At 39.1% G+C, this 11,721-nt stretch overlaps 1 protein-coding gene across 1 annotated transcript in view; it reads left to right on the top strand.

Moving 5' to 3' along the window:
- Positions 1 to 11,721, top strand: part of si:ch211-180a12.2 (uncharacterized) — a 71,969-nt gene that overhangs the window by 35,494 nt on the left and 24,754 nt on the right. The window contains exon 6 of the mRNA XM_024006710.1: positions 10,431 to 10,592. Within this exon, the coding sequence (XP_023862478.1) occupies positions 10,431 to 10,592 (162 nt within the window). The remainder of the gene's footprint in view (positions 1 to 10,430; positions 10,593 to 11,721) is intronic.

Raw genomic sequence — 11,721 nt, 5'->3', positions numbered from 1 at the left:
TTCTGTGGTGTGTGTTGCTGTGTGTGTTGTGTGTGTGTGTGTGTGTGGTGTGTGTGTGTGTGTGCTGTCTGCTCTGAGGTTGGGGAAAAAGGCAGAGAACAAATGTATGTCCTACCAAATGGACAATAAAGTATATATTCTATTCAGCCTGGCCCTATACATATTCTACCCTCCTCCCTTATGTGTCTCCCTTCCCAGAGACACAAGCTGTGCTGACCAAGTCTGCCAAGGCAACTGTGGCTCTGATGTGCATCTCTCTGGTGCTGGTCTTTCTGCTCTGCTTTAGCTTCTCCTGGAGAAGGAGGGATGGTGAGTAAAACAGAATATTATTTCACTTATAATAAGTTACATCATATTTAAATGTTCATATATTTAAATATGTATATCTGAATGTATATAATGAATGATGTGTCATGCACTGGTACTGTAATACCTGCTAATGTCGTCTTAATGAAAGTGGTATACACAGTATATAGATTGGTTGGTGCAACAATACCGCCGTTCAAAGGTTTGGGGTCAGTTCGAAATTCTTGTTTTGAAAGAAATGCATATTTTTGTCCATTAAAATAACATCAAATTGATCAGAAATACAGTGTAGACATTGTTATTGTTGTAAATGACTATTGAAGCTGGAAATGGCAGATATAAAAAAAAAAAGGAATATCTACATAGGTGTACAGAGACCCATTATCAGCAACCATCACTCGTGTATTGTAATGGCACGTTGTGTTAGCTAATCCAAGTTTATCATTTTAAAAGGCTAATTGATCATTAGAAAAACCTTTTGCAATTATGTTAGCACAGCTGAAAACTTGTCCTGATTTAAAGAAGCAATAAAACTGCCTTCTTTACACTTGAAGAGTATATCTGGAGCATCAGCAGAAACAGACGCCTCACAAGTCCTCAACTGGCAGCTTCATTAAATAGTACCCGCAAAACACCAGTCTCAACGTCAACAGTGAAGAGGCGACCCGGGAAACGGAGACATGTCAGGAATTGTGAAACTGAGTTTAAATGTATTTGGCTTAGGTGTATGTAAACTTCCAACTTCAGCTGTAATCTTTCCCCCATGGAACCACACCTGTTGGCATTCTCACAAACAATCACAACATTGTTTCAGTAATATATAGAACWTTTCTCGCAGCTCTGGTATATAAAGCTTTTTTGTYGCCTTGCAAACAATTCATTCTGTGGCAGCACAATGACCAAACGATATACTGTATGTGAGGCTCTTGATCATATCTTTGATCGTGACACTGGTGAGGAGGAGAGAGGCCAGGAAACTGACAGTGAAGATGCATTAGAGGAGGAAGTGTCAGTAGTTGATGACAACGCAGAATATGATCCAGACCAAGAGACWTCCGATGTGGAACAATCCAGTGATGAGAAAGAGGACCCTGTTGAGGTTTTTGTTACATTCTGGTCAAATAATGGGAATTTGCCCTGGTCTTCATCCCCACCTGAGAGGAGAGGTCTGTTATCTGGATGACCCCAGGGCCAACGAGATACGCCATATCCCGGGTTGATTACATAGAATCCTGCCACTATTTAAAAAATTGAAATGGTTTCAAAACAAATGTCCTTGTTAAACTTTGACACAAAGTAGTCTTTGATAAATAGCACAATATGTTTAATCTGAGTATTTGTTATAGTCAAAATAATCCATACATTATGCAACTCAAAAACGAGTTGTATGAGCTCCGGTCAATGAGGCCTACAGGCCATAAATAGCAAATCGAAGTTCAAAACTTCTGTCATTTGAGATGGACTGGTGCTACATATAGGGCCGGTATAGGGCCTTAGACCATTCCTCCATACAGAATATTTCCAGATCCTTGATATCCTTTGTCTGCACTTATGGACTGCCCTCTTCAAACCACAATGAGCTTTAAGTCCAGAGGCAGAGATGGCCATTGAACATTTTTTATTTTGTGGTCAATTAAGGCATTTCTTTGTGGATTTGGATGTGTGCTTGGGGTTATTGTCTTGCTAAAAGATATACTTGCGGCCAAGTTTCAGCCTCCTGCCAGAGGCAACCAGGTTTTTCGCTAACATGTCCTGGTGCTGGGTAGTTCATAATATTGTTGACCTTGAAGGATAAGTTTTACAATGAAATCTCTATTTTGGATGTAAATGGCATGTTATAGAAAGGTTCAGACACATTTTTTTGGTGACTTCACTTGTTTTTGAGAAGCTTACCCCAAACTGCAAATCACTCCTCATCCTAATTGTGTAGTATGGGTGCCCTGAAAAACATGAACAAAAGCTTCTAAAACACCCAAATACGTCCCTTTGGAAACGGCAAAGCCGTTGACACATGAAATTGTGTCATTCCGAACTTTATCCGCAATGTCATATTCCCTTTTGTGCAACTAGAGCCATTTCCTCAATACAGCTGTTCCATTCTCTGCGTAGRCTGCTACTACAGGTAACTGCCAAAATAAAGGAAACACCAACATAAAGTGTCTTAATAGGGCGTTAACTCAAAATGAGCTGCCAGAACAGCATCAATGCGCCTTGGCATAGATTCTAGAWGTGTCTGGAACTTAACGTGTGGYAGCGCCCCATGCTTTCAATATGCATTTCTTTTATTTTGGCAGTTACCTGTGGAATGAGGGAGAGGTATTGCTCGAGTCGCAACAAAATGGAATATAACGCTACGGATAAAGTTCGAAATGACACGATAAAAATGTAAAAATGACGATTTTATTTGATCTTTTATAAACAGTACAATACATACACATACAAATGACAACATCAACTACGTCAAACCTGCTCAGACCCACTAACACACAGCCCATCTCCAGCGCCCGCATCATTTTCCGCCACATGGCCTGAAACTGCACCAATTTTTTGTTTCTCTTCGTAGCCTACACACTTTCAATATTTAAATAATAAATCATTTTATTTTTCCATTGTGCTAATGATGGCAGATTTATTGATTTCCAAGTCTTTAGTATACGTTTTTTWAAAGATAAGGTATGAGAAGACGATCGTCCAACCCATCAGGTATCTCACTACACGCCACTGTGCCACGTCTTAAAATATGCAGACAGACYGATTAAAAGTAAGTTTACATTGTAATACTTCTGACAGCCAACTTTCTTACTCRGCCCACAACTTCTGGACGTTGAAGTATTCCTTGAAAGCATTGGTTAATTAGTCATTATTAGTTTCACACTTAAGACATGACTCTGCCGTTGTGCTGTAGAATTTCTGAATTTTGTCTCTTGTATCATACATTCTTGGATGTGATCTCTGCAAGGTATTACATATCTTCCCTATCATATGAACATCCTTTTCTGGCTCAAATAGGATTCCCTCAAGGTTGCACTGATGTCTGAATGATTTCAAAATGAAATGTAGTTACAGTATATGTAACATTTAAGTTGCATGTATTTTAAACCATCTACATTGGTCAGTCCAAAATTACTTTTTAATTAATACTGTCTTGGAAATAAAAGTATTTCCTATTACCAAGTCATTTACAGTTTCTATGCCTTTAGTTTCCATGTGCACCCATTTATCGGTGAATTCTGAAAAGCTATCCAAGGATTGTTTTATAAGGTTGTGTTTTTAGGAAGACATATTGGTTTTTGTAAAATACATTTTACTTTATTCCATATTGTTATACCGTTCTTAGCTATGAAGTTGTTAATGTTCTTAGCTTTATCSTTTGAAAATAGACATGTAAAAATATTCTGGGGATGAGCATYCGTGTCTAAAATATTTAACCATTGCTCCTCTTTAGTGCATTTTATATACAGTATGTCGCAAGTAAAAGCCTTGGGTAGCGAGTTGATACAATTCCAAGGTTAAAACCACCCTCAGACTTAGGAAGATGTAAAATGTTCCATTTTATTCTTTGAATTTTATTTGCCCACATAAAGTCTGTTATGACTRTAAAAGCAAAATGTTAGTCTAAAAGAAATGAGATCATGTCTAGATGCTTTTAATAGTGGAGATCAAGTTTATAAATTGCTTGGCTGGGCTGATGAGACAGTAGATTGCGCAGTCAGATGGAACAAAGTAAATAGGCATTTTAACGTCATAGATTTAGCCGGTGGTAACTTGTGTAATAGACCGGRTGGAATGCGGTTTTAACCAATCAGCATTCAGGATTAGACCCACCTATTGTATAATTGGAAATAAATGCCCTAAAGTTGGTATATCCGCACCCCGTGGAAATCTAATTAGCATAATACACAATTCCCCGTAAAAATCTGTCAGTTTAAGCTASAGATATTTGCGTCTCAATCCACTGCATCCGCCGATGTCGCACTTCTGCATCTGCCATGAAAGGTGACAGAGCTAGAGCGGTATTTGTCAGACCATGAGACATCCCGAATTCGGTCTTCTCACAAAATTGTCTGTGGTGTCCGAACGGTCTGATCGAACACAATGATGTTCTCCATTTTGCTCTACGACCCCCACAYAGTCTTGGGACTGTCTGAAGTTGTGTGCCTTTTTTTATTATTACGTCTGTCAATCTAATCGYATGTATAATTTAGGTCACCTGCTAAAATAATATTTCCCATCTGGATTTGATCTAATATAGCTTAGATTTGCCCCGGGTCGGATATACAATGAGATCAATGTGTATTTTTCACCATTTTAAGGTACAATTCAACATTCAAAAACGTCCTTCTTGGTCAATGTGCTGGGATATAAGGGAAAKTTMTATATTCTTCTTTATCAGGATGCCTACACCTCTGCTGATACTACAGTAGMTGGCAGCATAGCTCTCTCCAACCCAGCTCCTCTTTGAATGTTCATTTTCTGCTTTTTAAAAATGTAATTCTTGCAAGAAAACCACATCTACTGAGAATATCTTTAAGTGTTTGAGACCCATTTGCTTTATTTTTTTCATCATGGAGCCCGTGCACATTCCATGTGATAAATTGGATTTTGTTGGTCTTTACTTGTAATCAAATCAAAGTTAACCTTATCTGTTCCGRCTATCATTGAAGAACCAAGTACAACGTTTTAGCAGACATGACATATGAGCGTGGTCGGCATTCRATAAAATGGGAGGATAATAGAATAAAAACATAGTTATTGTAAACATGACATAAATAGAGCATGTAGGCTGAGAAGACATYCTTTATGTTTTTTATTGAAAAATGTATGTCTTTGTATGTCTTGAGGCGCCATGCCTTTTTTAGGGCTTTTTAGCTTGGATCGACCGCCTCGATTCGGTCTTATGTAGCAACATTTGAAATTGTGTTTTTTACATTGGATAAAAGTAGAGACTCAGAGCGGGAAAATTGTATATCATACACTGCAGTTGAGGAACAATTGGAAAGAAATTCTGCTTTGAAAGTTGATAAACATGTAACCCCACTTTTGAGAAAATGGCAATTGAATGTTTCGGTACACCTACTGGAGAGCTCTTCTTTGTCAACACCCATTCAGCATCGCTCACACCCATCTCTTCAAGGATTCACATGTGAGGCCATGTGGTAAACACTAGCCATATGAAATAAAATCTATGTTTATTTGTCACATGCACGGTATACAGAAGGTGTAAACGGTACAGTGAAGTGTTTACTTGCAGAGTAGAAATATCAAATYCAGAAAGTMTCCAGATAAAAATATTTTATTCATATTTTATCATTATTAGATGATGCTTGCCCGACAAACAGATATAGCCACTCTCCAATCTTAGCTGTAATGACAAACACGGAAAATAATGATTCGATATCCTTTCCTAATCTGTCCAGAACTCTTATTCATTTTAGTCATGAACAAAATAAATACAATTACAATGTAGTATAATCAAGTCCTTCCTTCTCTCTCTTCCAAACCAAATCCATTGCTCTCCACCACCCCCTTCCTGTTCTCACCCCTTTACCCCATCCAAGCCGAGCTCATCCCCACCTCCAATCTTTACTCCCCCTTGCCCCTCCCAAAGCCAAGCTCTTCCCTCCCTTCCATCCTTATCCACACTTGCCCCCCCCAAGCCAAGCTTATTACCATCTCCCTTCCTTACCCATCTAGACCAAGTTTTTCCCGCCTCCCTTCTCAAACAATTTTACACCCCTCTGCACATCTACTTACTCATCCATTCTCCTTCATTCACACACAGCATATCCCCTATGCCTCTGCACACCCATTCTCTCGCCCTCCTACACATATTCATATTCACCCTCCTTCACTCTCCCATTCATATGCAGAGGCACATACCCACATATACACCCTCTCGCACATACACACCAACACATACAATTGAAGTCTGAATTTTACATACACCTTAGCCAAATACATTTAAACTCAGTTTTTCACAAATCCTGACATGTAATCTAAGTAAAAATTCCCTGTCTTAGGTCAGTTAGGATCACCACTTAATTTTAAGAATGTGAAATGTCAGAATAATAGTAGAGAATTTTTTTATTTCAGCTTTTATTTTTCATCACATTCCCAGTGGGTCAGAAGATTACCTACACTCAATTAGTATTTGGAAGCATTGCCTTTAAATTTAACTTGGGTCAAATGTTTTGGGTAGCCTTCCACAAGCGTTCCACAATAAATTGGGTMTCACGACTTCCGCCGATGTTGGGTCCTCTCCTTGTTCGGGCGGCGCTCGGTCTTCTAGCCATCATCGATCCACTTTTAATTTTCCATGTGTTTTGTCTTATTTTTCCTCACACCTGGTTTCAATTCCCTCAATTTCTTGTTGTATATTTAACCCTCTGTTCCCCCCATGTCTTTGTGTGGGATTGTTTATTGTAAGTGCATGTTTTCTRTGGTGCGCGACGGGTTTTGTACCCATTTGTTTGTTCTGGTTTCCGGTGGTTTTCTGAATAAGACTGCTCCATTGATTACCCAGTTTTGCTCTCCTGCGCCTGACTTCCCTGCCACCAGTTACTCCCTTACACCAGGCACTCCCTTACATTGGGTGAATTTTGGCCCATTCCTCCTGGCAGGGCTGGTGTAATTGAGTCAGGTTTGTAGGCCTCCTTGCTCGCACACGCTTTTTCAGTTCTGCCCACATATTTTCTATAGGATTGAGATCAGGGCTTTGTGATGGCCACTCCAAAACCTTGACTTTGTTGTCCTTAAGCCATTTTGCCACAACTTTGGAAGTATGCTTGGGGTCATTGGCCATTTGGAAGACCCATTTGTGACCAAGCTTTAACTTCCTGACAGATTTCTTGAGATGTTTCAATATATCCACATAATGTTCCTACCTCATGATGCCATCTATTTTGAGAAGTGCACCAGTCCCTCCTGCAGCAAAGCACCCCCACAACATGATGCTGCCACCCCTGTGCTTCACGGTTGGGATGGTGTTCTTCGGCTTGCAAGCCGGGATGGTGTTCTTCGGCTTGCAAGCCACATAACGATGGACATTATGGCCAAACAGGTCTATTTTTGTTTCATCAGACCAGAGGACATTTCTCCAAAAAGTACAATCTTTGTCCCCGTGTGCAGTTGCAAACCGTAGTCTGTCATTTTTATGGCGGTTTTGGAGCAGTGGCTTCTTTCTTGCTGAGCGGCCTTTCAGGTTATGTCGATATAGGACTCGTTTTACTGTGGATATAGATACTTTTGTACCTGTTTCCTCCAGCATCTTCACAAGGTCCTTTGCTGTTGTTCTGGCATTGATTTGCACTTTCCACACCAAAGTACGTTCATTTCTAGGAGACAGAACGCGTCTCCTTCCTGAACGGTATGGCGGCTGCGTGGTCCCATGGTGTTTATACTTGCGTACTATTGTCTGTACAGATGAACGTGGTACCTTCAGGCTTTTGGAAATTGCTCCCAGTGATGAACCAGACTTGTAGAGGTCTACAATATTGTGTCATGCACAATGTGTCATGCACAAAGTAGATGTCCTAACCATCCCAAGGATGAACCAGACATGTGAAGGTCTACAATTTTTTTTCTGAGGACTTTTTCTTTTGATTTTCCCATGATGTCAAGCAGGTTTAAAGGTAGGCCTTGAAATACATCCACAGGTACACCTCCAATTGACTCAAAGGATGTCAATTATCCTATCAGAAGCTTCTAAAGCCATGACATCATTTTCTGGAATTTTCCAAGCTGTTTTAAGGCACAGTCAACTTAGTGTATGTAAACTTCTGACCCACTGGAATTGTGATAGTGAATTATAAGTGAAATAATCTGTCTGTAAACATTTGTTTTAAAAATTACTTGTGTCATGCACAAAGTAGATGTCCTAACCGACTTGCCAAAACTATAGTTTCTTAATTAACAAMAAATGTGGTTGAAACACGAGTTTTAATGACTCCAACCTAAGTGTATGTAATCTRCTGACTTCAACTGTACATCAATCAATTATTAACAATTATTGACTTACATGCTATATTTCCTCTTTTATACTGTATTTTCAGTGTCTGTGTATTTCTCATTGGCATTTGCTAATTCTATCGTTACATCCTAGAGAAGAACAGTTACTTGGGGACAATATAGTTTAGATTGTATTAGGGGGGAGAGGGAAGGAATATTGTGTCAATTAACYATAAGCTGGTCTTTGGCATCACTCTATGTAGCCTAGTGTTCTTATCAGTTTTTTTTCCACTTTTACCTCTCAGGGTACTAGGCGCTCTCCCAACTTGCAAGGTTTCCTACAGCCTGTTCAGGAGTTCATCGGTGCTTGTGAACTCCATTCTCTGTGTRCGCTTCCATACCCACAGTACTGCCGGGAATCAAGTTGAAAAGTGATTCCTTTTTCCTCCAGTAACTGTCTGATCGTAATGAATTGCTTGCATTTTTTTATCAGCCTAGCAGGTCCTGGAGCATGACTTTTCCAAAATGTTTGTATTTTAAATTGCTAATTTGTCAGAAGGACCTTGGTACCCTAATTAGCATTGGTACCCTAATGCTGCTTTCTCTCCTCACTGAATGAATGAAAAAAATMGATGAATGGGCGATAATTATGCAAATTACTTCACAATTGAATTTAAATTAGCCCTAAATMAATGATAAGGAGGGTGAAGAGGTTGATTMAATTTAGAAAGTGTAYTGATGAGTTTGTGTTATGCCTATTTATCATCATTGGCGCTCATGTTAATAATTTGACCGCGCGTCTTGCAGGTTGATACCATTCTTTTTTACYTTGTACTTTGTAAAAAGAGGCTGTTACGGGACTGGTTTATTAACTATAAAGCTATTACAAATCACATTTATTGTAAAAGAAACTAAAACATGCTWTGTGTTTTTTCTGATTTTTGCCTCATGCTACATAGTTTTTTGGTTTTCTAATGTTACCTAAGACCTTTATAAAAACAACCAAATTATTATTCTTCCGATAGCATAAATMACATTTATTTATTAGACTGTTAGAATGTTGATGCGTCATTGGCTAGAAGTGCCAAAAATTWGCTTTTTTCACTAGGACWTTGTAGAATTATACAAACATATCCTTGACTCTATTCAGAGAAATAACCATTCTTGTTATATTTTTACATGGATATATTTCCACAAATATTTCTTGATGCAATTCATGGTTTACAATTGCTTATCRGCCATTTATTGAGCCTCGGTGCTTATGTTTGCGCACCTTGTGCGTTGATATGCATCTGATCAGTATGCTAAATAGGATGCCCGGCAATGTTGTCTAGTGGGTACTTAAAGGCTGAAAGGCCAGGGGGTTCTAGTTGTTAACAAGGGCCCCAGGACCACTGGAAGCAAGATGGCCCCATAACATCAAAGATCCACCACCTGATTTTACAGTAGGTATGGGGRTTCTTTTGAAGCAAAACCCAGCACTGGTGTGAGTGGCCAAAGGGCTATATMTTCATGTCATCCAACAAATCTAAATACCTGGAATTTGCTAAACGGCATTGGCACTTGGATTGGAACCCAGTGCTATGGTCAGATTACATGAAAATAGAGCTCTTTGGCCATGCACACCAGTGGTGGGTTTTGTGTCGAAGGAAAGATGCATATGCAGAAAAAGTACCCCATACTTACTGTGACATCAGGTGGTGGATCTTTGATGTTATGGTGCTATTTCGTGCTACTGGTCTCGGGGCCCTTGTTAATGTCAACAGCATCATYAATCTTACCCAGTACCGGGACATTTTAGCCAAAAACCTGGTTGCCTCTGCCAGGAAGCTAAAACTTGGCCTCAAGTGGATCTTCCAGCAAGACAATAACTCCAAGCACACGTCAAAATCCACAAATAAATTGTTAATTAACCACAAYATCAACATTTTGCAATCTCCGGACTTGTAGTTTGAATTGAAGAGGGCAGTCCATAAACGCAGARGCAGGATACAGTCTTTTCTTCTCATCTTTATCAAGGGTGCCATAATTTCAGACCCCCACTGTATGTATATAATTGCACTTTTATTATGAAGTTTTGCAACACCACTAGTCTCAGACAATTGTGTTCATATCACCACTGACATCTACCTCCCTCTCCTCTCTCTCTCTGTCCCTCTCCCTCGTTCCCTCCCCAGAGAAGCAGAAGTTTCTAAATGTATCYGGGATCATTCTGCCTCCCCGGGTCATTGTGGGTCAGAAGGGCAGGGTGACCATCAGTGTGGAGGGGAGGAGGGTGGACAGGGTCCAGACCACCTGGTTCCTCAATGACACACCCATTTCAGACACCTCACACACAGGTAGAGTCAAACCACAATATGTCACATAACATATTATAAGCTTTATTCTAAGACATTTTAGAGTCCTATTCATGATTATAATATGTTATAAAGCATTATACTATTATAAAGCATTATAGTATTATATACACTCTACAACATATTTATTTGGACAGTGAAGTTACACGTTTTAATGTGGCTATACTCCAATGTATATTAAGTGGTCAAAAGTTTAGCATGTGGTCCCGTATTCCTTGCACGCAATGACTACATCAAGCTTGTTGMATGCGTTTGCAGTTTGTTTTGGTTGTGTTTCAGATTATGTTTTGGAACTGATTGGTGTCTTGTGTCATTTTGTAGCCACTTTTATTGTTAGTAAGAATAAGAKWTTTTTRTGAACACTTTTACATTCATGTGGATGCTACTATGGTTATGGAAAATCATGACTGGATCGTGAATAATGATGAGTGAGAAAGTTACAGAGTCACAAATATCATACTGTTCCCCCCCCAAAAAAATGGTGAACCTCCCCTGTTGTTAGTAATAGTGAGAGGTTAGCATGTTTTGTTGTAGCCTCTTTATCGTTATTCATGATTCATTCATGACTTTTCCTAATTATGGCATAATCGGGATTAATTTAGATGTGTTCAGAAACATTTTATCTACTCACTTAGAAAGAACATTACTGCTTATTCACCCTTCAGTTACTATTGGGCAAAACGTAGACCAAACCAAAACACAACCAAAACAAACTGCAAATGCATCCAACTAGTTTGTAAAATCACAAGCCTGACGTAATCATTGCGTACAAGGAATATGGTACCAACTACAAAAAGTTGGACTATTTTAATGCACTTTAAGTGAATTTGTCCAAATACTTATGACTTCTTCAAATAGGGGGTGTGGGGGGGGTAGATGCATAAAATAAGTGCTTTCATTTTAAAATGGTAAAACGGATATGTATGAAAATATCTTCAAATTAATGGTGACACTGTACTGTTGCCTCATATGAAACATTTGATTTCAAATCGAAAATGCTGGAGTATAGAGACAAATTAAAAATGTTTCACTGTCCTAATGCATATTGTGTTGAGTGTATATACACATAGAGCCATACCACAATGTCTCTTTCGGTAACACTTTAATTACA

This window comes from Salvelinus sp. IW2-2015, linkage group LG18, assembly GCF_002910315.2.
Source record: "Salvelinus sp. IW2-2015 linkage group LG18, ASM291031v2, whole genome shotgun sequence".
In the NCBI taxonomy this organism is placed as follows: domain Eukaryota; kingdom Metazoa; phylum Chordata; class Actinopteri; order Salmoniformes; family Salmonidae; genus Salvelinus; species Salvelinus sp. IW2-2015.
The sequence above is the reverse complement of the archived record's forward strand: the minus strand, read 5'-3'. Positions and strand labels throughout refer to the sequence as shown.